Here is a 27,304-nt window from a genome sequence, read left to right on the forward strand (position 1 = left end):
AACGGTAAGTAAGTTGGAAGACCAAGAAAACTGAATACTACACTGACAATGAAAAAACTGAGAACCAGCTGGGTAATCCAGCACTTTGGGAGGCTGAGGTGGGTGAATCACCTGAGGTCAGGGGTTCAAGACCAACCTGGTCCAACATGGTGAAACCCTGTCTCTACTAAAAACACAAAAATTAGCCAGGCATGGTGGCGTGAGCCTGTAATCCCAGCTACTCAGGAGGCTGAGGCAGGAGAATTACTTAAACCTGGGAGGCAGAGGTTACAGTGAGCCGAGATCATGCATGCCGTTGCACTCCAGCTTGAGTCACAAGAGTGAGACTTAGTCTCAAAAAAAAAAAAGGAAGATAGTAATTCTTTAGAGAAATCTTGTTTTAAAGAGGAGTCCAAACCACTACACTCCAGCCTGGGCAACAGGGCAAGACTCTTGTCTCCAAAAAAAAAACAGAAAACAAAAAACTGAAAACCAACATAACTAGTACCAGGTAAGTCGCAAAGCCTAAGGAACTGGCAACACTGGGTTCTCCTGGAAATAAGGATAAAGGAAATGACTAAAAAAAAAGATTTAAAGTCCATTTAAGAGACAACATTGCCTCCCATTTTGTAAGTCAATCTTCCCTGTCGATTTTCCTTAACTCACCAATACAGTCAGAACCATCTCAAAATAGAATGGTTGGCCCTCGGGGGCAGAAAGAAACCTGCCCCACATGATGTTCAAACTTGAGTGGAAAGATCCCTTCTGAGGAATTTTTTTCTCCTGTGTTACAACATGCAATGGAGGTCAGGGGTTAGGAAAACAGCCGACTATTGGCCCCAAAAGTCCCCTCCGACTCTGAGGTTATAACCCCATTCAACACCACTGATCATCTCTTTATCTCTCTTCTGGATCCTTTCCAAGAGAATTTAAACATTTTCAGATTCCTGCTAGCTTTAAAAAGAACACGCAATCCAAAACTTTCCTAGTTCCACATCTTCCTTCAGCTTCCACCCTGTGTGGACTCCTCTTTAAAACAATATTTCTCTAAAGAATTACTCATCTTCCTTTTTTTTTGAGACTAAATCTCGCTCGTCGCCCAGGCTGAAGTGCAATGGCACGATCTCAGCTCACTACCACCTCCACCTCCCAGGTTCAAGTGATTCTCCTGCCTCAGCCTCCCAAGTATCTGGGATTACAGGTGCTTGCCACGAAGCTCAGCTAATTTTTGTATTTTTAGTAGAGACAGGGTTTCACCATGTTGGCCAGGCTGGGCTGGAACTCGTGACCTCAGGCAATCAGCCTGCCTCGGCCTTGCAAAGTGCTGAATTACAGGTGTGAGCCACTGGCCTCGTCTTCCTTTTTAAAGTGTACAATTCAGTGGGGTTTGGTTTATTCATAACGTTGTACAACCATCACCAGTAATTCCAAACTATTTTTATCACCTCAAAAAGAAACTCTGTACTCATTTGCAGTCACTCCCCATTCTCCTTCCTCCAGCCCCTGGCAATCCACTATTTTATTTTCTGTCTATCTGGATTTACTTATTTTAAACCCAGAGAACATTGTGCATGCATCATCTTACCTAATAATGTGTCAGCAACAAGTAACTCCCCACTTTCCTCTCTTCTCTTGGTTCCTGGATTTTCCTTTTGCACTCTAAACGCTACTTCCAACCTTTGCAGAGTCATCCTTCGCTTCCCAGTCTTTAAAAGTCAGGCTGGGCGCGGTGGCTCACGCCTGTAATCCCAGCACTTCGGGAGGCCGAGGCGGGTGGATCACGAGGTCAAGAGATCGAGACCATCCTGGTCAACATGGTGAAACCCCGTCTCTACTAAAAAAATCACAAAAAATTAGCTGGGCACGGTGGCGCGTGCCTGTAATCCCAGCTACTTAGGAGGCTGAGGCAGGAGAATTGCCTGAACCCAGGAGGCAGAGGTTGCCGTGAGCCGAGATCACGCCATTGCACTCCAGCCTGGGTAAACAAGAGCGAAACTCGGTCTCAAAAAAAAGTCAAACCTTCTCATGGTTAAACTCCAGGCCAAAATTCTTCTCACTCCATACTCTCTCCCTCTAGAGGAGGGTCTCTAAAACTTCAGTGTGCATTAGCATCACGTAGATAGTTCCACAAACACAGGCTGCTGCACCCCACCTCAAGTTTCTGATTCAACAGGCCAAAGGCAGGACTTGAGAATTTGCATTTCTAACAAGTTTCCAGGTGGATCTGAGGCTGCTGCTAGAAAGGAGCATATTTTGGGAATCATTGCCCTAGATAGCTACACAAATTATCACCTGTCTACCAATGACCCTCAAATTCATCTCTCTAGCACAAACTCCTTCTTAAAGCTCAAAAGTAGCACAGCCACCCACCTACATAGCAATTCCACTTGGGTATCTTAAAGATGTCTCAAACTCACTATAGAAGAAGAATCTCTTGAATCTGCTCCCACCCCAAAGAAAACAACTGCAATGATATTCTGGTCTTGCAGCACTCCGTCCGGGTAAAAGCTCCCACAGTCACACAAGCTACAGCCCAGAAGTCCCACCTTTCTTTCATTTCCCTTTTCCTATCCCTCACTTCACACCATTGGTTTTGACTCTTAAATATCTCTTGAATGCATTTCACTTGCCAATTCCGTTTCCACTACTCTCCTACACCCACCCTTAGACTTTCTAATGGGTTTTCTTCACTGAAGCCAGTGATATTTTTAAAAGGCAATCCGATCTGGTCACTCTTCTGCTATTAACCCCTCACTGACTTTCCACTGATCTCAAGAGAAAGTTCGAATCTTCAATGTGGCCACAAGGCCTGAGGATATCTGGCCCCATCTTCCCTGAGTTCCCCAGGTGGCCACTAGGCTCTTCTCACAGAACCTGTTCATCTTCAAGTCACATGTTCTTCCCACTGACTCTCACCTTAGGTTACCCTCCTCAACCTTCAAACCTCAACTCAAAGATTGCTTGTCTTGGGTGGAAAACCTCTGACCCCACCCTGGCTACAGATGGGGTCAGAGATTTTCCCTTAACCTTTTTTTTTTTTGGCATTAAACTTAACAATAGTTTAAAATTACAGCCGGTGTGCTAATTTTCTTTCTCTCCCTCTCCCTCTATATCAGTCTCAAAGAAGGCAGGATCTATATGTCTTTTTTTTTTTTTTAATTTTTTATTGGATTTTAGGTTTTGGGGTACATGAGCAGAGCATGCAAGACAGTTGCGTAGGTACGCACATGGCAGTGTGCTTTGCTTTGCTTCTCCCCTTCACCCACATTTGGCATTTCTCCCCAGGCTATCCCTCCCCACCTCCCCCTCCCACTGGCCCTCCCCTTTTCCCCCCAATAGACCCCAGTGTTTAGTACTCCCCTTTCTGTGTCCATGTGTTCTCATTTTTCATCACCCACCTATGAGTGAGAACATGTGGTGTTTCATTTTCTGTTCTTGTGTCAGTGTCTTTTATTCACCATGTTTCCTTAGCAGCTGCATAAAAGATATTCAATAGATGTCTGTAAATAAATGTTTAAATAAAGTAGCTTGGGAGCTCATACCAAGAAATATTTCTATATTCTGTGGCCACTTTTGTTTACTCAAGTAGCCTAATGCCTCAATCCTCACTAGCAAGAAAAGCTGTCTTCGAATTAACTCAAAATCCCTTCTGTCCACTAAAGATCATTTCCTTCTGTTCTCTTTGCCAATGAGTATTAATTGAATAAAGCCAAAAAGAGTGATGCTCACCATAGTGTTCTTTCCTTTCGGTTTAAACACACTGGTGTATTCTAACCCAGATGCTTTAGACAGGCTACAAAGACCTTTCAGGATTTAAATCACTATAACAATGTGCTAAAAAGTTTGAATCCCCCCAGTTTTCTTTATTGTAGTTACAGTTTCCAATTGTTTACTTAACTCCTAGTTTGCTTTTGTGTTCATTCATTCATTCATTCATATATATTGAACCAAATATTGAGTGGAATAAGAGGACATATATGTTTGCACCTCCTCACAGAGGAGGGAAAAGGTTTGTACACCTCTTGCTACCTGGGAAAACTAGAGCTGTTACTCTTATCACTCATGATAGTTTTACCATGCATTACATTACTCTGTTAAACAGGTCAACACAAGGCTGCTCTTGATTCAGGAGATAAAGTAATAACCAGACACCCAGGGTTTCTATTCATTCATCTCTGCTGAAGAAAAAAATCATTTGCCTCTAACCCCCAATATAAAAGACTAATGTTACAGCCAATAGCTGTCTAGAGGCACCCAAATACAAATTTAGCTCAGCCTCATGCATGACCATCTAAACTGCATCCACCCCAACGTTTCTTTCTTCTTCTTTTTTTTTTTTTTTTTTAATTTGAGACAGAGTCTCGCTCTGTCACCTAGGCAAAAGCGCAGTGGCATGATCTCGGCTCACAGCAGCCTCCTCCTTCCAGGTTCAAGCAATTCTCCTGCCTCAGCCTCCCGAGTATCTGGGACTACAGGAGCACATCACCACTCCAGCTACTTTTGTATTTTTAGCAGAGACGGGGTTTCATCATGTTAGGCAGGCTGGTCTTGAACTCTTAATCTCAGGTGATCCGCCCATCTCGGCTTCCCAATGTGCTGGAATTACAGGCAGGAGCCACCGTGCCTGACCACAGTTCTATCTTTCTAAATGTGATGTCTGGCATACTAGTCACCTGAAGCATGCAGCTATTATACAGTGATGATAAAAATGCACAACTATGACCGTAGGAGGAATTTGCAGTCAATAAATATTTCTTGAATGAAAAACTAAATGAATGAATATTTAAATAGAAAGAGCAATTGAGACTTTTCATTTTGTGTTTAGTGTTTATTCTGCAGAAAAACAGCAGGAGAAAAATTAAGTTTAAGAAAACTAGAATCACCATCCACAATTAAATGTTAAAAGAAAGAGCTTGATTCACTGGTGTCCCAGTACTGTCTTACCTAGGCTCTGAAGAGTCAATTGTTAAATATTCAGAAATTTTGAGAGCCCAAATCAGCAGTGGTAAAGGATTGTACCATGGAAATCAGCAAATACTTTTTACTTATAGAGCCACTTTACCAACATACAACTGGTTGTAATCTGAGAATCTAAGAAATCAATCAGAATGAAGCACCCTTATAAATATTAATAATGGGAGATGAAAGAACATATTTACACAAAATAAGAAAGCATTTCTGGTAATGAAGCTATTCGAAGAAGAAGAATGGAGAACAGAAGCGCAGTGTCTACAATGTGGAGACTACACTAAAAAATACAAAAAGAGCTGATAGAAAAGGGACAAAAAATATTGGAAACGACTGTAATCTACAATTATCTTAAGTCCACGATTCTCTAAATTCTCTGGGTAACAAATAATTAGGGGGTATGCAAAACTGCAGAGCAACGGATTGGAAAGGATCATAAAGGTCATCTAAGAACGCTTGCAAGCGCTGAACTGGATCCCATCCTCATAACCACCAGAAGACGGTGAGCTTCTTGAGGACAGGAAACATGTCTTTTATGTCTTTTGGCCCAGAGTATAGTACCATGTTGGGAAAATTAGTATGTTATAGATTTTGCTGAATTACTTAATTCAGAAATGAATAAATGATCATTACTAAGAGTTCATTCAACTTACGCCTGAACACCTCTGGTGGTAAGAATTATTGACCTTTTAAAGCAAAAATGTGGCCAGGCATGATGGTTCGCACCTGCAATCCCTTTGGGAGGCCAAGGCAGGAGGATTGCTTGAGCCCAGTAGTTTGAGACTAGCCTGGACAATATAGGAAGACCCCCTCTCCACAAAAAAAATATATATTTTTTTATATTTACATACAACATATTATATATATTATATTTATATATATTACATATTATATATTTTTTTTATTAATTAGATAGGAGTGTTGCCAAGGTGAGAGAATTGTTTGAGTTCAAGAGTTCAAGGCTGCAGTGAGCTATGATCTGGCCATGGCACTCCAGGCTGGGCAACAGAGTGAGACCCTGTTTCTAAAAACAAATAAATAAGGCAGAAAGTGTATAAAACAATCTTTAATTATGAGCTATGTACAACAGCAAAAACCCTCTAGATCATCACTGTCCAAAGGAAATATAATGCCAGCCACAAAAGAGAGCCACATGTATGATCTCAATTTTTTTCATAACCATATTAAAATAAAGTAACATAGCCCCATATTTCTTGGGACTATGTGAAAAGACCCAATCTACGCTTGACTGGTGTACCTGAATGTGATGGAGAGAATGAAGCTAAGCTGGAAAGTACTTTTCAGGATATTATTCAGGAAAATTTTCCCAATCTAGCAAAGCAGGACACTATTCAACCCCTGGTAATACAGAGAACACCACAAAGATATTCCTCAAGAAGAGCAACCCCAAGGCACATAATCGTTAGATTCACCAGGATCAAAACGAAGGAGAAAATACTAAGGGCAGCCAGAGAGAAAGGCCAGGTTACCCATAAAGGGAAGCCTATTAGACTTACAGCAGATCTCTCAGCAGAAACCCTACAAGCCAGAAGAGAGTGGGGGCCAATATTCAACATACTTAAAGAACAGAACTTTCAGCCTAGAATCTCATATCCTGCCAAAGTAAGCTTCACAATTGAAGGAAAAATAAAATCTTTTATGAACAAGCAAGTACTCAGAGATTTTATTACCACCAGGCCTGCTTTACAAGAACTTCTGAAAGAAGCATTATACATAGAAAGGAACAACAAATATGAGCCTTTCTAAAAATATACCAAAAATTAAAGAGCATCAACATAAAGAAGAATTTACATCAACGAATGGATAAAATATCCAGTTAACATCAAATGGCAGTAACCCTAAATTTAAATCGACTAAATCCCCCAATCAAAAGATACAGCCAAAACCTAACGGTATATCCAAAGATACACAAAGACTCAAAACAAAGGGTTGGAGAAAAATTTACCAACCAAATGGAGTGCAAAAATAAATACATAAACAAAAAGCAGGAGTTGCAATCTTCACATTTGATAAAATAGATTTCAAAGCAACAAAGATACAGTGGTAAAAGGATCAATGCAACAATAAGAGATCTTAATACCCAGATACATAAGACCCATAACAAGATTTAGACTCAACGAGACAGAAAATTAATAAGGATATCCAGGACTTCAACTCAGATCCGGAACAAGTAAACTCAATAAATATTTATAGAGTTCTCCATTTTAAATACACAAAATATTGATCGGCCATTATTAATACCCATTTTTAGAATGAAGTAATATTCCTGTTCTCTCTCCCTCTTTTTCTTCCTCTTTCTTCCTCTCCTTCTCTCCTTTTTTTACTTTTCAACATCCTAGTTCCTCACCTCTACTCAATACATTCCTCTGAACACCTAAAAAAAATAAAATAATAAAGTAACAAAAGTAAATTTTAATAGTATATTTTGCTCATCTAATATATCTAGAATATTCTCATTTGAGCATTAATCAACATAATTATAAATAAGATATCTTACATCTTTCTTTTATATTAAATCTTTTTATTTGAGAGACAGAGTCTCACTATGTTGTCCAGGCTGATCTCAAACTCCTGCTTTCAGCCTGGGATTATAGCTGTGAGTAACCATGCACCGCCTTTCATACTAAATATTCGAAATCCAATATGTATTTTAAATTTACAATCTATCTCAGTTTGGACTAGACTGATTTCAAGTGCTCAATAACACATGTAGTTACCAGCTACCATACTGGACATTTCAGTTGAAGACTATGTTGTATGTATACTTCAGAACCAGACAATGCCCAAAATACTTTACACAACTGTCCAAAATACATCCTAGTTTCCAGCCTCTGAACAAATCTAGGACATACATGCACCAGCTATAGTAAAAGAAAGAGCTTATATCATTGAGACCTACAAGACAAAACTGTATTGAGAATTAGTAGGGAGGACAAAACCATCTCCCATTCATGAAAGAACAAAACCACACGCCTCCGGAGGCAGGGTCCAAAGTTGAACATGACCCGTACCTAACAAAAAACAGAACACAGAATCTCAGCTTTTCAGATTTAACATAAGGCTTCACATGAATCATTTTGCTCATCAAAAGAAACAGAGATAAGTGAAAATTCAATTCTAAGTCACAGCTTAAAAGGCCACATGAAATCAGCAGAATAAAATCTGTCTAGAAATAGCATTCACACCAGGAAAATAGACCAAGACTAATATTCTGGGCATTTCATCAACATCTGACTGACACCTATTTAACCACTAATTTTTCTATTCTTTTTTCTTTTTAATTTCAGACACGGGACTTATTCTGTCACAGTGGCATGATCATACCTCATGGCAGCCTCAAACTGCTAGGCCCAAGCAATCCTCCCACCTAAACCTCCCAAACAGCTAGGACTACAGACGGGCAACACTACACCTAATTTTTATTTTATATTACTGTAGAGACCAGTCTTACTATGTTACCCAGGCTGGTCTCTAACTCATGGGTTCAAGTGATCCTCTTGCCTCGGCCTCCCAAAGACCTGGGATTACAGGAGTAAGCCACCACACCCAGCCAACAATTTTTCTTTAAAAATAAAAAATAATGGAAAATTGGTTTTAACTCAGGTATTTAAGAGCTTTTCATAATAAACATTCATCAAAATAATAACTATGTTCATTAAGGTAAATGACTCCAATCTTATTCAAAACCACCTTTATCAACTAACGCTATTGGAAATATACCATAAAGAGTACAAAACTTTGGCACTAACCCTACTTCACTAAGTTTGGTAAAACTAATCTGGTAGGCATAAGGGAAAAAAAGGAGTCTGAGCAAATTGTCACAACACAAATCACCAAAGCGCCTTCTTGTTCTGATAGTAAAAAGTAGAATAGATATTAAGTCACCTCTATGTCAGTACATAATGGGTCACTGAGACATTTACAGTTGTTTCCCTTCTCAGATCCTGTATACTAGAGCTTATTTAGCACTTTAGCAAGGAAACTCTGACAAAAAGTATTTTTTCATGGTGGTTGAACTTATTCAAAATATGCCCCAGCTGATAAGAATGGATTCAACAAGCAGGGCATGCTGGCTCACGCCTATAATCCCAACACTTTGGGAGGCTGAAACAGGCAGATCACCTGAGGTCGGGAGTTCGAGACCAGCCTGACCAACATGAAGAAACCTAGTGTTTACTCAAAATACAAAAAATTAGCGATGTGGTAGCACATGACTGTAATCCCAGCTACTCAGGAGGCTGAGGCAGGAGAATCACTTGAACCCTGGAGGCGGAGGTGGTGGTGAGTGAAGATCTTGCCATTGCATTCCAGCCTGGGCAACAAGAGCAAAACTCCATCTCAAAAAAAAAAAAAAAAAAAACAGATTCAACAGTCTGGACTGGAACAGACATCTAGTTTCAACACTCAGGAAATTGGCACATCCTCACTAGCCGAAACTAATGCAAATTATCCTCCATCAAACCAAGCACCAAAAGCAAAAGTTTATTAAAAATCCACGGTGCAGAAATGACCCCAAAGATCAAGACTGAGAAACAGTGAGGAAAAGTTAAGAATGAAAGGAACATCTTAAAAGAGGATAAAATATTGTTTCCATATTTTTGATACTCAAGAGGAAAACACAGTAAAGAGAACTTTCCCTTTGAAATACAGTTAATTGCTAAACAAACTTTGACAAAAATCACAATATCATATTTAAGCTAATAAAACATCTGGTTCAATGTTTTATGTAAAGAAATATATTTTATGATGACATATAACATCTACCAGCACATGTTTACTTTACGAAAAAGAAGGCAGCCTGATGCCAAGTCCTAAGTGGTTGACCCTTTTGAGCCTTTGTTTAAAGACCTACAAGTTCTGGCATGCCCAGAAGATCTAAAATAATTACTTATGAGATTTCCCATCAAGACTCAGCCACAGAGCTCAGCAACTGGGATATCACTAAGGATCATCCCCCAAAACACAACAAACACCTCCCTCAATACAAACATTATGCATCCATTTTAATGATAGATGTCATTAAAGGATTGCCAGTGGGAGGTGTGTAGATTCTCTGTTACAGAAGATTGGCCTCACAAATGCGAGAAAACTTGGATGCTCCTGTTCACATTAGATAAAATACCATTATTTGATAAGCCATCTATTTCCAGGACTCTCAGGAAACAGTACAAAAAATGTTCCACAAATGCTAGCATATTATTCTAATCCCAAGAGATTTTTTTGTTGTTGTTCCACACGGCTGTGGATCAGGAAATATGCCTCAGAGTGTTTCAGAACAGGAGTTCTCCTGGATACTAATGGAAAGTATGGGGCAGAAGGAAGAAAAACAGTACTTTGTAAAATTCTGGGCCAGGCGCGGTGGTGCATGCCTGTAATCACAACTATACAGGAATTGAGCCCAAGAGTTCAAGCCCACCCTGGGCAACACAGTGAAACCTCCAGCTTAAAAAAAACAAAAAGAAAAAGGAAAATTACCTGGGTTATGCAGAGCTAAACAGGTTACTTCATTGCTCAGAAACAATCAAAATCTTTAAAATGGAAATGTGCTTTGTAAATCTCTAAGACGGAGAGTTTTAAATTTACTCGATTGATAATTTTTTTTTTTTTTTGCCATGTTACATCTTACAGAGCAGGAGTTCTCAACCGCGACCGCATATTGGAATCATGTACATGGTTTTTCAAAATCCGAATACTCTAACTTCACCCTTGACCAATTACAGCAAAATTTCTGGGCGCAGAACCTAGGGATCATAGTTTTTTAAAGCTTCTCAGGTGTGCAGATAAGTTTAAGGATAACATAACTTTGAGAAACACCTGTAAATTCTAGCCTCTTCTCCAAGCTTTCAGAAAAAACTAAAGGGACAGGACACCCAATGTTCAACCAGCTTTATTTCATTAATGTCAGCACAATACTCTACCTAAACTTACCTCCAGACTGTCATTATTTTTCATGCCATGCTCTCTGGATATGTCTTCAAAACTAGGTCCCTGGATGTTATTTATTGTCAGAAACATTTTATTCCCTGTTTAATTTTATATGTCATTTTAAAAACTGGCTTTTAGCAGATTTGGGAATCATCACCAATATTAAAAAACTTACCAACCTGATACATGTGGACCAATAAACAAAGAAATAAGTATAAAACGAATTTAAAAGCTCAAGAGGCATCTTAAATAGGAGTTGTACAATTTAGATTGGTTATATTTTCCATGTTTTGTGGGACTTTAAATGTTCACAAATACTGTTTTGTGAGCACCCAAGAATGTAGATTTGAAAACCACTGCCACTGACTGCCATGAAAACAATCTGGACATTCCACTAAGTGTCCGTGATCTCCTGGGACTTTAGACGAGCTGAGATTAATATGATTTGTTTGCTCAGTAGTACACACTATAATTTAGTAGTACACTGAAAAGAAGAAAACCTAAAAAGGTTCATACCTGGTTTGTCAAATCGCACTCTACGGATTCTGACCCCAGAACTGAAAGGCCTCTTGTTCCCTTAGAGACCAACTGCCAAGCCAACACTGAAGATGGATGACTCGAATTAAGGAAGATGGAAAACACCTCTTTCCCTTGATTTTCAGCTAAAGTCACTCTTAATCAATGCATTGGCTATTCTCAGTACAAGTGAGAAGTATGGTTTTTGACACAACTACATTTCAATGGAACACCCTAAGACTGACTCACAAGTGACATCACATAAGCCAGAAATTCAACTATCTCTAAAGTCGACTGGACTTAATTTAATCTAGAATAGGCAGCAAAGCTACGCAATTCTCATTTTTTGTTAATTTTAACTAGGTAAATAGAACCTAAGTAGGAATACAATTAGATCATCCTTTTGGTTATAATAACGTACCCATACCGTTAACTTCACGTTATATATCCTACCTAACATAACATTATACAAAACAACCTATGCCATACAAATAAATAAATATAGCACCTAAAATCAGTACCTAGATTGCTGTTCTCCAGTTTTCATCCTAACATGAAAGGCATTCCATGGGGCCTACACCTGACATCTTCTTTCACCCACCCATTTCACAGTTAAGCCTCCTTCCTCGGTATTCCCATAACACCTCTCTCCTGACTCTAACAAAGCACTGTAATTGTTTTACACACCTACACATGTATACAGACTAAACACTGAGCTCTCCTGCAGCAGGTACCAAGTTGTCCTAAACATCGTTAGATCCACAGGACTATCACAGTGACTGGCACAGAAAAAGCAACAAATACATTTTAATATACTTGCTTCCTCGGGACAAAATAGGAAAAGAACCAACCACAGCCCTCAAGAGGAGTCAGCCATGCAAACAGATAATAATAACACAAGGTGTTTGCTTATGTTGTATGTAGCCTTGTAATATATAAAATGTAATAGGGAATTACAGGCAAAGAACCTGTCAAGTCTCTCCGGAAAAATGAGGAAGGCTTTACGGAAATGACCTGCAAAGTAAAAAGATTTTGATAACCGGCATGATTGAAATTCACAGTGGCCATTAGACTCTTTTTATTGGAAAGAAACTAAAATATATAGCACAAATGAGAACACAGGAATTTCAGTGAAGAGTGTACGTGAACACACCAACCACACTTCAACAAGCCTTCAAAATCCATCTTCATTTTCTTTTAATTTTAAATAAAACAATTACATTCAAATGGAAATTTCTTTAAGGCTTCTCATTTTTAATTAAAAGTGTTAATATATCAGCAGTTGCAAAAATCTAGACAATGAAGATAAAAGTGTAATTTAATAAGAAATGAGATTCTATTTAAGAAACCTAGTGGATAACAGAATCCAGATTAGAATGGAGGCCAATGCAATGACGGCCATCCAGAATTTAGTATGAGGATGATTCTTGACAGGATTCCATTAGTCTCAGTTCGCCTGAGCTGTACACTAAAAACAACTCACATCTTATCTTAGCATAGTAAAATAATTAAGTTTCCAGAAAACTAGTAGTATTCTTTCAACTAAATTCTTCACGCAATTATAAATGCACTACTTTGTGGTATTATTGGCTTCAAATATATGGTTTATGAAGAGCCTATATTCAGAAATGCAGCCCATGTAAATATAACTCTTGGTATCCTCAGTTATTAAAAAGATAGAACTTAGAGTTACATTCAAGGGCATACTTTTAGTAGGAAATGGATGCATATCTTTATTTACTTATATGTGCAAAGAAATTCTAGATGGATATCAAACCAACTAACACCAGAAGTTACCTGCAAGGGACTAGGCAGATGAGGATCAAGGATGGGAGGAAGAACTTTCACTTAAACCTTCTCATAGATTTTTTAAATTTCTGAACTATGTTAATGTATTTATATTTTCAAATATTTACATAAAAGTGCTTGAGTGAAAACTATTTGAAAAATATTCCATTTGACCCAGTAATCCCATTACTGGGTATATATCCAAAGGATTATAAATTGTTCTACTGTAAAGACACATGCACACATATGTTCACTGCAGCACTGTTTACAATAGCAAAGACCTGGAACCAACCCAGATGCCCACCAATGACAGACTGGACAAGGAAAATGTGGCACATATACACCATGGAATACTATGCAGCCATAAAAAATGATGAGTTTTTGTGTCCTTTGTAGGGACATGGATGAATCTGGAAACCATCATTTTCAGCAAACTGACACAAGAACAGAAAATCAAACACCGCATGTTCTCACTCATAGATGGGTGTTGAACAATGAGAACACATGGACACAGGGGGGGAAGCATCACACACTGGGGTCTGTAGTGGGGGACTAGGAGGGGGTCAGCAGGGGGGTAGGGAGGTTGGGGAGGGATAACATGCGGAGAAATGCCAGACATGGGTGACAGGGGGATGGAGGCAGCAAACCACATTGTCATGTATGTATGTACCTATGCAACAATCCTGCATGATCTGCACATGTACCCCAGAACCTAAAGTACAATAATATGTATATATAATAAAATAAAAAAGAAAAATAGGCTATAAATGTAGTATTTATATAGAATTGAAATTAATTCTAATGTTAAGTAGTAATAAATATCTTACTATCTTTTCTTCTATTCTGGTATTAATTATTTAAAAATTCTAGTTCTCAGCTGGGCACAGTGGCACACGCCTGTAATCCCAGCACTTTGGGAGGCCAATGCAAGTGGATCACTTGAGGACAGAAGTTCAAGAGCAGCCTGGCCAAACATGGCAAATCCCTGTCTCTACTAAAAATACAAAAAATTAGCCAGGTATGGTGGCAGGGGCCTATAATACCAGCTGTTCAGGAGGCTGAGGCAGGAGGTTCTCTTGAACCCAAGAGGCAGAGATTGCAGTAAGCCCAGATTGTGCCACTGCACTCCAGCCTGGGTGACAGAGCGAGACTCCATAATAATAATTACTATTACTTTTAATTATATTATTAATAGTAATAACAGTATAATCCTAACAACAGAAAAACAAAAACCAGATACTGCACTAGACAGAGGGATAAAAGTATTACTTCATTTGATCCTTAGTTTAGACCTCAAGCCATTTTACAGATGAGGAAACTGAGGCCAAGAGAGGCTAAGTAATTTCCCCAAGTTACTTATACTTATTTACTGTAGACAGCAAGAAGCAGAATGAGACTTCAAACTGCTTGAAGTGTCTCTGCCTCCAAAGTATATACTCCTAACCACTTTGCTTAGAACTTAGAATTATTAGCACTATTACCCCTTTCTGAAAAAATGGTATTATATTTTACAAAGGATAGGAGCCATTAGAAGTGGAGGGAAAAATAAGCTTTGTCTTCACCATTAAAACTCTCACCTACATTACCTGTCCCTTTTTATCTGCCCTTCCCTGGCTGATTAGCTCAGACTGTAGGTTGCTTCAGGGTACTTTCCTCTCAGCGTCCCAAGCCCAATGCCTTACTCACTGACTTCACTTTCATTAAGCACAGCAGGTGTTGCTTCTTCCCTCCCCACGTCTTACCCTAACAGTTACCTCCTATGATCTCAGAAGCAGAATGAGAATCCCTTGAGTCTTAAGGGATTTAGTCTTGATGTATTAATGTATTCAAATATTGAATTTGTATCTTCAAATATTTAATAAAAATGCATTTCTAAGTGTAAGGTGCTGGGGCCTGCCCTCTGAGAGTTTATAGCAGAAAGAGGAAGACAGACAAGCAGAGTCTCCCCAGTCACTTCCATTCCTGTCTCTCATTGTGTTGGCTGATGATGGTAATATAACAATAATAAGCAATACATGCTTGCAGATTTGGACACATAAGCAAAAAAGGCAAAAATATTAGAATCATTCACAATTCTAGCAGAGGCGTTATGGGGGTTTTGATGTATGGTCCCTTCTACTTTTTATTTTATTTATTTGAGAAATGTCACCCAGGCTGGAGTGTAATGAGGTGAGCTTGGCTTACTGCAGCCTCAACCTCCCAGGCTCAAGCAATCCTCCCACTTCAGCCTCTTGAGTAGCTGGGACCATAAGCATGGACCACTATGCCTGGCTAATTTTTGTCTTTTTAGTAGAGGCAGAGTTTCACCATGTTGCCCAGGCTGGTCTCAAATTCCTGGGCTCAAGTTATCCACCAGCCTCAGCCTCATAAAGTGCTGGGATTACAGGTGTGAGCCACTGCACCCAGACCCCTTCTACTTTTTAAATGAGCTCAAGTTCAACCCAAATGTGTTCAAGATCCTCTTTTGATGATACTTAGAAAACACAGTAATGAGAGAAAGGCTTCCTGAGGATGTCAGTCAGATTTGTGTGCCAAACTGGTGATTTAGGGTCCCCAGTAAACATGTGTTCCTGAAGAATCTTAGAGGGTCTTATTCTATATCCCCAGCCTCTGACATGTGGCCAGAGCTCATGAAATGAAAGAATCAATGGATGAATCCATGACGTAGATTAATGAAACCCAACAAACTTTGACATGGTTATTAACTTATAAATCGGGCACTCTCTGTGCATCACATAAACTGTAAAGATGCAGAAAGGATTCAAGGAAAAAAATTAATTCCTACAAGAAGAAAGTTATTTTATTCTTGCTAGCTAAGGGGAGAAAACTCTACAAAACGAAATAATAAAAACTGCCATCTCATTTCATTCCATATAACATCATAGTTATCATCTTAAGACAATTAAAAAGCGCTATAACCCAACTGTCAAGTCTCCAGCTCTGTAGCAAGAGTCTAACCCAAGTCTCACCAGGAGTTATACCTGAATGGAAGATAGGGGGGGTTTGAGCCAGAAAGGAGTGCTCTGTAGGCTTCTTCTGGTGTCTTCTTTAAATAGATTACCTAAGACAGATAAATAGCAACATTTAGAACACCAAAGAATGACACAAAACTAATTACTCACCAAAGTTGCATTTCACGTCCTCCACTTAGAGTGACAACCGTTACAGTGATAGTGTTGATCTTCACAAAGCAACAACCTGCCAACATTTCCTTTTCAGCATGAAGCTGAGCAGCAGCCTTGGTCTTCTCTGTGGATAAGCTTAGAGACAGAGGGCAGAGCCATGAAGAGGCCAACTTGGGCTCTTTACAAAGCCACACTGAACTGATACAATGGCAGGCACAGTTGCACCCTCATAATATACCATGTGCTCACCAAAGACCAGTGCACATCTCCTTGACCTTCATCGAAGATCTGCCGTGAGTTATTTCAGTGCCTGGTAAATGTTGAAAGAACTCTCACAGTGAGCACAATACCTATGGGGTATCTACTGAGCTTTCTGCCTACTCTGAGGAAACCCAGCGTTGCTCTCTAAATGCTCAATAAAATCACAATAAAATGGGTGAAAATGCGTATAGGTAAGAGTATTGGAAAACATATTATCTTGGATTTTGATACTAAAGCTACTTAAATCCCTCTGGCCCAACAAGATAAACTAATCTTAAACAAAGACACACACAAAAAAGAAGCCCTTAAAACCAGTGAACAAATTCCATGTAATCTACATAGATACTGAGTATATAGTATATGCCAGGCACTGTATCAGGTACCAGCACCTCCCTTAACAGAACCTACACTTGTGGGGCAAAGACAATAATCAACAAAAATAAATACAGTCTAAGGTAAGTGCTGAAAAGGAAATAAACAGGGGCCTGGAAAGGGGCTACCTGAGTCAGAGTAGTCAGGGAGGGGTCTCTGGGTGATGTTCAGGGTGAGATCTGGAGGAAGAGCCACAGGACGAGCTAAAGGAAAGGAGGCAGGCCTTTCCAGGCATGAGAATGACAAAGGCAAGGAGGTGGGAAGGAGCTTGGTGAGTTGGAGGAAAAGGAGATCAGTGTGGCCAGGAGTGAGAGAAGGGGAGAGGGTGTAGGAGAAAGCCAGGCAGTGGCCGGAATCTGAAGAGCGATACAAACCACTGGGAGAGTTTGGTTTTATTCCAAGAGCAATTTAATTTTTTCAATTCTGAGCCGATGGCATTGGTCCTTTTCCTCTATAGTTAGAAATAAGCTTAATTCCTAAAATCTTCTCTACTAAAATTAGTGGCATTATGTCCTTAACATGTCCCATCATCAAAACCCTATGCAGTTCAACGACAAGAATGGCAGAGTCTCAGTTCCTAACAGCAGGGTTTTCCTCTACTTACAAAGCTCCTTTGAGCTTTAAGCTATTTCACTAGGAATATATTACATGTTCACTTATTAATATTTCAGGACCAGAAAAGGAGTCCGATCTGAGTTTTCTAAAGAAAGAAAAATAAATAGATTAAAAATACTTCTAACCTTAGTAACAAAAGCCCATATTCACTGGGCAAGTAAACATGAAGGTCTGATAAAGGGAACACCAACCAAAGCTTGCTGAATATGAAACAAAAAGTAATGGAAGGAAATAACTCAAAGTGCTGCTAGACAAGAGGCACACATTCTAGAAATGGAGACTCGTGACTCTAGTTGCAGCTCAAATAATTACAAAACTCTATTTAAACCAACACTAGCTCTAAAGACCGTTTTCAGTAACCAACGTTACAATAGGTTTTGCCATACCCTAAGCGGTACGCTACACAACAGAGCAAGCTCTAATGCAGCGATTTCTTAAGCCTGAAGATGCTGCTGTATTTGAAAGGTGACTGGTTGCTTGTAGAAAGCTTCTGTGTGTGGATTAGATAATTAAAGCCTAGACAACAACCTTTGAAAAGCAAAAATACATTTTCCTCCTCAGGAGCAATTACGTTAATTTGCTTTAATTTTGAGGCAGTCATTGTACAAGAGGGCGGCAGCAGCCCACGTGAAATGCTTCTTTAGACTGGCTACCCCACAGGGCTTTGCTCCTCATCTTACCTGCATGATTCAGCACACATGGCCCCTGTTCTCACACTGTAAGATGAGCCCCTTTGTTTTTATTTTTATCCCAGTGCTCAATTATTAATAAGTGCAATGTGAAACCCAACAGAGGCCATCTAAATTCCAGGAAGATTCCTGGGGCATCTTTTACAGGTTGACCTTTCACAACCTGAAGGTAGTATTTGGGCAAAGTGGGGAAATGTTCTCCTGATGAGCGAGCGCATTACTGCCTGAATGCATGCTGGGTCATTAAAATACCAAATTCCATTTTTCTGTGATAAAATATGTCATATATTCTTACGCCAGATCTTCTTAGACATGTCTCCTTATTAAAAATAGAAAGAGAGAGAAGAGAGACAGACTAGGCTACATGAAAGTTCAGAAGAAAAGTGACATTTATTTAAAAAGGTAAGGAACTTTCCAAACTCGCATTGTTGCTCTCAGATGAAAATAGTATTCAAACAGTGGGCTGACTCCAAAGCCCACAGCAATTCCATCAAATCTGCCTGAAAATATAAACTCAGTTGGTAGCATAGGTCTGGAAAAAAGGCTTCCACTCTTCCAAGTTCCTAAATGCCTTTTCATTCCATTTGACTTTAAAACTTAGGTGACTTCAAACTGTTAACAAGGAAAAGATCAGAAGGAGAAAGGGGAACTTTCTAGCTTATCTTTCTACTACCAACACATTGTCTTTTTGACATACACAAATCTGTTTTTAAATGTAAATTAAATCAGTTATGCAACTTCCTGTGTACTTGTTCTAAAAATAAAATCTATATTTAATGCTCAAAAATGTTACCAGATATTCTAATATTTCTAAAAACATTTTTGTCTTCTCTCAGAATCATATTTTCTGAATGAAATTAATTTCAAAGCATCTTCTAAATATCCTGATTTTTTCTTTTCTGCTCCTAAGAGGAAAGAAATAATATGCTGTCTGCTTTTCTCACTAGGTATTAACATATATAAACCTAAACCAAAAAATCTCCCCAAACTTTTGACTAATACAACTTAACACAAGCATTTGCACAGTTTTGTGTACCACATCAGTTTAGTAAGTGCCACGTGCACTTTGATAAAATTGCCAAGAAGTCCTAGACATCATATTAATAGTATAGCATTTAACATACACTTTTAACTGAGGCAGGAGTCACCCAGGGAAAGTGACTTGTTTCTGTTTAATTAACTTCCAGGTACCAAGGACCTAAATAATTTTTTGTTTCTTGAATAAAAGGTTTTTAAAGAGACAGTATCTTAACATATATATTATCAACAGCTATGAGGTTGTGTTAAACAGCATAATAAAATTGACCCTACTACAAACCAGCATAATATATATTGTTTACCAGTAAGCCAGTGTTGCCCAAACTTCAGTTAATCACGCACTTTCCCAGCTTCTCCCGTGTGTACCACCATGCACTACCATTCTTTCTAAACAGACATTTACTTTTAACTTATATCAATTTGATGTAAAATGTTTTATATCATTGCTATAAATGGAAAAACCCCCCACTGAGTCTATACATAAATGAATATTAAAATACCTAACTTAGCATTTTAAATATGTGTTTACTACACCTTGCAAAACAATGTAACAAATATCATATTTGTGCTAATTTTATAGAGGAACACCAGACCCACATAAGAAGTTATATAGAATCCTCTTAGAATTCATCCTTAGATCATTTTTTAAACTAAATTCTGCAGTCATTAAATCCTTAAAGCCTGCCCAAAAATAACATATGTGAATTTCAAAAGCATTTTGGAATTTACAACTATATTTCTATACTCAGATAATTCAATCTCTCTGATACACAAGGGGTAATTCTTAAAACAAATGGCTTCGTAGAGAAGTCCCAACCAGATTTTCAGTCATGACTTTGCTGATGGTCTTTCTCTGGGGACGTCTGCCTCAAACTTTACTATGCTTTTAGCTTTGCTTTTAGGTGCTATTGTTTCCTACAAAAAAAGCAGCTTTTCTGCAAAGCACAACACACACACACACACTCACACTCTCTCTCTCTCTCTCTCTATATATATATATATATATAGCAAAATCTGTGCTCCTATATTAATTATATTTATGTTTTGTGACTTGGAAAGTGAAAATACTCTTGAGGATTCAATTTGGCCATCTGAAAGAGCATTTTTCAATTTTATTTGTTTAATATTCCACTTGTTTAAAAAACAGCCAACAAATGCTGAGAACAGCCTTTTCCAGGTAGGTGCTTCCACTGGAACACTGACACCACAGCTTTGAAACCAGCATTCCAACCACGTCTGCACCAATTAAATTCCTTCAAAATACAACTTCCAGAAAACAGATGTTACAACTTTAAAATAGTCTAAAAGCACTAAGATTCAAATATGGAAAATTACACCAAAAAAGGAGAGACTTCCTTTACAAGTTTCAGACAACTAGGTTTAGCATACACAGAATACTAAATGTGGACATTACAAAGACATCACTATGATGTGTGCTTTGGGCTGTAGCCCATTAATCAGCAATCACGCTGTGTCCTTTCCTTAGCACCATGTAACTTAAAATTATCCTGCTTGCAAGACTGCAATTGAGGATGGGGATGGGCAGATGTTAAGAAGAAAATGTTTCTTTCCCTGCTGAAGCTAACCAGTGCAGAGCACTCATTTGGCTTGAAACTACGGCACCCTAACTGGCTGCTCCCAACATTCCCCTTTCTTAAGAAGGATTCCTCCTAGTCAGCCAGACCCAGATTCTCAAAAGCCATCTTTGACCCTGGCCTCTCCATCACTGTGATACCCACATGAAGTCAATTCTCTCTCCACAGTCACAGTCAGTTTATTTACTTCATTTCATTTCATTTTGACAGGGTCTGGTTCTGTCCCCCATGCTGGAGTGCAATGGCGCAATCTTGGCTCACTGCAACCTCTACCCCCAGGCTCAAGCCATCCTCCCATCTGGGCCTCCCAAGTAGCTAGGATTACAGGTACATGCCACCACGCCCAGCTTTTTTTTTTTTTTTTTTTTTTTTTTTTGCATTTTTAGTAGAAACATGGCTTTGCCATGTTGGCCAGGCTGAAACTCCTGGCCTCAAGTGATCCACCTGCCTTGGTGTCCCAAAGTGCTGGGAATACAGGCATGGATCCCAGCCGTCCACAGTCTCTTTCATCTGTGGGGAAGATCCAGGTTTGGGAGGCTGAAACACATTGTTTGGGGAGTGAAGATGGAAGATACAAATATCTTTTCAAAGTTTACAAAAATTTGTCCCTCCAACAACTTGAGAGAGGGAACTGAGCAAGAAAAGGCCCTGAGCCTTAAATTTCATTAGCTTCCCAGTGAACTACCTGGACCTTTCTTCCATGACGATCATCATCACGTTACTTCAAACCCTTACCCCTACTATAGGACTAACCATTTCTCTCTGCCTACACCTCCTGCCTACTCCGGCTGTCCCAGAGCAGGGCTCGGAAAGTCTCAACCCTGCTCAAAAAGCCCAGCCCGGACTGCCAACCTTTGCCAAGATGTTGTCACAGCCTCCCTTTTCAGGTGAATTTGTCATTTTTCCTCAAAAGAACCCTACCCACCAGCCTGGACTCCTTACCCGTCCCTAAACATACCTGATATCTTCTGGCACTTAAGGGGTTTTTGTTCTTTTGCTTTTGGTTATTGGATTTCTTTTTGAGACGGAGTCTTGCTCTGTTGCCCAGGCTGGAGTGCAGTGGTGCAATCTCGGCTCACTGCAACCTCTGCCTCCCGGGTTCAAGCAATTCTCCTGCCTCAGCCTCCCAAGTAGCTGGGACTACAGAACATAAATCACCACAGATGACTGAAATTCAATCAGCAAATGTATTTACTTAACACTTAAAATTTGTATAGGAACCTACATACGTATGAGGGCATAGGGAGAGTTTGCAATCTCCATTATGGAGTTTAAAGGCACTGACTTCAAGGGCTCTAAAGGGGGCTGGGAATGGCCCATGAAGTGACCAGACTCAGCTTGAGCCTACGTTGTATCATGGCAGTGTTTAGATGCCACCCACCTCCTCCCCTTCCTTGGGATTATAGCTCTAAAGTGAGACAGTCTTTTAGGCAACCCAATAAAATCAGGCACCTGCCTCATGTTCTCAAAGCTCTCTGCCCTTCTCCTTTAAATTCGTACACCAGTTTGTTTCTGTGGTTATTTGATTTAGCCTGTCTTCCCAAGCAGGCTGTGACAGCAAGGTTTCATCTCTTTTTTATTTGCAGGACTCAACACTACGCCTGGCATGTAGCACATAAAAAAAATTCGGACGACTGCACAAGTAACGGGCATTTTCTACAAGGGGAAGCACGACGTAGACAGAGGTTCTTTCCCCATGCGTGGCATGGTACTAACCCTCTATGCTTCCATTGCCTTAGGTACAAACTGAGGATAATAATTGTTCACTATCACATAAGGTTGTTTGTTGGGAAGAATAAATGAACTAATAATGTATGTAAAGTGCTCAAAATTATATCTAGCACATAGCTCTTTTAGAGCAAGGGATAACAAAAAGGAGATAAATTTTGGTCCCGAAATGTTTTCTTTCCTTCCCCCCATCTGTCTCTGGCTGAATCTGGATCTACAGTACTATTATTTCTCACACCTTCACCCTAAAGCCTCTCTATGTATACAAGCATCAGAACATGAGGTTGTAAATGTCCCTAATAAGACCATGATTTCGTTCAACCCTCTGATTTTAGGGTACGGATGTTGATCCTACTCTCAGTTCTGACTCTTCAAACAGCTTCCCTAGTCTCCTGATGCCTTAATATCAACATCCATAAAATAAATGCCACAGGCCCCTGCTTTACCAAACCCATTATCAAAATATCCGAAGATCCCTGAGGTGGCCCATGTCTTTCTCCAACAAAGTACGTGAAAACAGAAGCAAGTTACTGTTACTAGCACTGTATTCATTTTTTCTATTTGAACTTCTCATGAACAAAAAAATAAGATTACCAAGCTGGACTTGTTTTTAGGAAAGGAAAGCAATCACCAGTTACCTACAAATAATAAACCACAGAAGTCCATGAAAAGAGATCCAGCATAAAAACAGAAGTCCAGCATAAAAACACACTTCAAGGCAAAAAACTCTGCAAAAAGCTGAAACATAAAACTTTTAAAGTCTCTTCATCGGTTCCCAAAACTTGGTTCTCAGACTTCTTAAATGTCAGGGCTCTTAATTTATAAACTGTTTTTTCCTAAAGACAGCATTAACTGTGATACACAAACACAAAATATTTAATTTTGTTATTTTTAGCAACATTATTTTCTTAATCATTTCCTCCCATTATATCCAGTGACTCAGAAAACAATATCTACATTCAACTTTATAATTTTTTAAAAATAGGAAAAAGTTATACATTTCTCAAATGCATAAATGATTCTACTTTATTCTAATTGCTTGTAGAAATAGAAATACTCCGTGTTAAATGATCATATATGAATTAGGTCAGTCTGATTACAAATGAGAAACACAACTGTATTTAAAGCCTATATTATACTCAGTCTACTTTAAATCTAGCATGCTAAATAGCTAATTAAAACAGAATAGGAATGAATGTGTTTTGTTTCCTACAGTCTCCGGTTGAACTTGTCGCAGAAGAAAGTCGTTCTTCCCGTTCTTCCAGTTTTGAGTCCATTATAAATCACAGCTTATGAAGTCAGCAAAGTAAGACAATGTATCTGCTTAACAAATACGAAGGCAAGGGTAATTACAGAAGTCATGCAGAACCTGACATCAGGTCTCTATCTCCATCGCTTATTTCTACCCTAAAAATACTTAACAGTTTGCAGTATTAGAATCCTTATGAGAATGAGGCCTAGAAATGACTATGTTTTTTGTCTGAAGTGCTGTTTGCTCTGAAATACCCTCATGTGACAACTCTTTACAGTTTAAGTGAAGCTGGGATTTAACATACAGTCAACAAAGAGTAGACTTTATTTATTTGACAATTCGTTTAGAATAGAAATACTCTCTCACCCCTCATGGGTTTAATTAGAGTGAAACCAGTGGGAGCTTTTTGATGGGCAATTTAGGAGAACGGCAGGCAATATTAGCCATGTGTGCCTGCCCATCTAATTTGATTAGAACCAGAATGTTCATAATCAGCCTAAAAGGATACACTGCCAGAACTGACAGCTACAGCCAGCACAAATGCATATCTCTTGCTAACACTGTCGAAGCGACACAATGGTTCTCTTCTGCTTCAGGTGAGTTCATGTACCAGCATAGACCTCACCAAGCTGTTTGCATCACAGTAAACTAGCCCTAACCCCTTATAAAGTAAACAAAGGCAACACGAAGCCAGTGTTCTTCACACACAGAAACCTAAAAGGACACAGTGAAGGGGGAAAGAAGAAAATGTGAAGTCCAAAAAAAACCCTGAGTCCCTTAGTCTCACACAAGCTGAGCACAGTACTGTTATGTTACAACTTGCAGCTAAATATAACCCTGTAGAACATCTGTCATTCATCATCAGAAGCCAGTCCTTATATAAAACACAAAAACAGACTCACTCCAGAATATCACTTGAATAATACATACTCCCAAACTGAATGGTTTCATGTTAAAAACTCCTGGTGCTGAGTTTCACTGCTTACTTCTGGGTAAAGTACGAACTTCATTTCATAAAACTTTCCAAATGAAGAAAGAAAATGAAAAAAGTATGTTATTTAAACCCAGGACTGAATTGGATCAAGTTTAGAAGGCAAAGAACCGTAGCTTAGTAATAAAGATGGTGCTACAGTTCCCTATAACAGATCAGGCTTAGATGTTTAAATCCTCTTGACACCTGTTAGCAATTATAGAAAGTCCTTAAATTGCAAATACATTATTGTCCAAACATTTACTTGCAAAAGATAATATGAGGTTTTTTTGGTTGTTTTCCCTTTTTTGGTTTAAAGTAGAGACGGGTCTCACTGTGTTATCCAGTCTGGTCTCAAGCTCCTGGGCTCAGGCAATCCTACTGCCTCTGCCTTCCAAAGTGCTGGGATTACAGGTGTGAGCCATTGTGCCCGGCCAAGGATAATGTTTTGAGTTCTGGAAATATTTTCCCAAAAACAAAATCTTCAGATTTTAAGTTTCCTAAGCTAGTCCAAAAATGACAATATATGCAATATTATCATTAAAATATCTATCTAAAATAAAATTTAACAGAAGACATTTTCAAAATTAAAACTAAAATAATTAAGTGTGTTAGTTTTTTAAGTTAATCATCTTCCCTCAATGCTAATACTTGAGGGAAAGCTGAATTAGAAAAACTTGAGGAAATCAAGGAATATATCTATAATGGCTTTAAAGTGAACCCTGGATTATTTCTAATGTTTTGATTGGTACTTTATTATATACAATTCTGCTTCAAAATTCCTAACTTTCCTCAATATTTGGCGTTATGATTACAGCTGATTTCAAATCTGAGGCGGTGGAAAGCAGGGCAAATATGAGAGATTTTCTTGCTGTCACTGGCAAGAAGTAATTGGGAAGAAAAGTGAAGAAGAAAGGTCATAAACTTCCTGGGAACACACAGGAGGAGGCCTACCAAACTTGCCAGAGATGGAACCCAACTGGGTGAGATGCTTCCCATGTACTTACGGCAACATTAGGCAGTCTGTGATCTCCTAGGAGAGGGAAGGTGGTAGACCAGCAACCTAGTGTATTCATTTTAGTAACTAGAACGTATACCTGAGAACTGTAAATAAAACTGTTTTTAAAATTAAAATTTTAAGAAGCCTTTTCAAATACAGTCATCTTATTCTTTTTCAAATTTCAGGAAGTTTACAGGTGTGATGTTATCCAAGCTTCTAACACAAAAGCCACAAAGCATGTAAACTAAATCTCAGGTCTAGAATCTCAGAGTAACTTGTAAGCTACCGTTCTTTGAACTCATTCAAGAAGAGCAAACTAACGATGCACACAAACAAGGAACTGGTTGTTCTCTTCCAGGGTTTACAAGAGTTGTTGCTTAGAGAAAGCAGGAGATACAAGAGTTTTGCCACCAGTCAGGTGTTTGCAGAAAAGATTCTGTGGCAATTTTTCTGTCCATTAACCCCAAGTGTTCAAACATGTGCCACGTGACAATATTGTCCTTCAAGAAGATAACAGAATTAATCATTCTTAAATGTGCGTAGAGTTTTTTAAGTAAACACATTCCCTACATACTTTAGCTTACTAATTTCCACAAACGGCAGAACTGAAACAAGTGAAGGCAATTACAGCTTAAATAAAAGTAACTTAAACCCAACCAACAGATCTATTGCATACATACTGTATATATATATAAAGCATACAGTAAGTCCATCCACCTGCCCTGCAGTAACTGGGAACTTCTCTCTTATTCTGGCTCACTGCTGTAAGCAGACCTCACTACTTCCAGAAAATAGCCCCTCTTCACCCCGGCCAGCAATTTCTCACCACCATCTTCCTATGAGCAACAAGACTTGCATGGCAGGTTTATTGGTAGTAAGGGAAATGAGGAAGGAAGAAGGAAAAGGAGAGAAGCAGAGAATTTTCCACAGTTCTACACACAGGTAATTCATGTCTTCATTCAGCAACAAGTTACTAGTACCAGGCACCATGGATAATACCAAGAACAAAGCAAATATGTTCCTGACCTCACGGCATATCCCTTGTATGTCATTTCAGATCTAATCCCAGGAGTTCCCCACTTTACGTACTCCTCACAAAAATCTTAAAGGGTAAGTAATCAAACCATTACGGCATAGTAGTGTAAGAGAAACTGGAATGACACAGATAACTGTACCATGGAGAGCTTCCAGTGACATTCTAAAAGGTGAGTGGTAAAGTGTTTTTAAGTGAACATCAGGTCATTTCAGCTCCGTAAGGGATACACATGTCACGAAGAATAATATTCAAACTTGCCCTCATGTACAACCCCTGGCAGAGACTGTGGCCTCATCACCTGCGTTACAGCCTCTTCGGCCACAGTAGCTTTGTCTTGGTTCTTCAGTCTTTCCTAGTTCATTCCCAGTTGAAAGGTTTTGTGCGGGTTGTTCTCTGCCTAGAATGTTCTTCCTCTTTATCAACATC

General features: G+C 39.0%; 1 protein-coding gene across 12 annotated transcripts in view; it reads right to left on the reverse strand.

Annotated features, from left to right (window-relative positions):
• CDC14A (cell division cycle 14A) overlaps positions 1–27,304 on the reverse strand; it is a 194,244-nt gene that overhangs the window by 96,901 nt on the left and 70,039 nt on the right. For 9 of the 12 annotated variants that reach the window (XM_035252283.3, XM_035252282.3, XM_035252281.3 and 6 more), the window contains one exon: positions 16,179–16,258. The exons of the other annotated variants lie outside the window; for them this stretch is intronic. In XM_035252283.3, coding sequence (XP_035108174.1) covers positions 16,179–16,258 — 80 coding nt within the window. The remainder of the gene's footprint in view (positions 1–16,178; positions 16,259–27,304) is intronic. 12 annotated transcript variants of the gene reach the window in all.

Source organism: Callithrix jacchus, chromosome 7, assembly GCF_049354715.1.
Source record: "Callithrix jacchus isolate 240 chromosome 7, calJac240_pri, whole genome shotgun sequence".
Classification (NCBI taxonomy): Eukaryota; Metazoa; Chordata; class Mammalia; order Primates; family Cebidae; genus Callithrix; species Callithrix jacchus.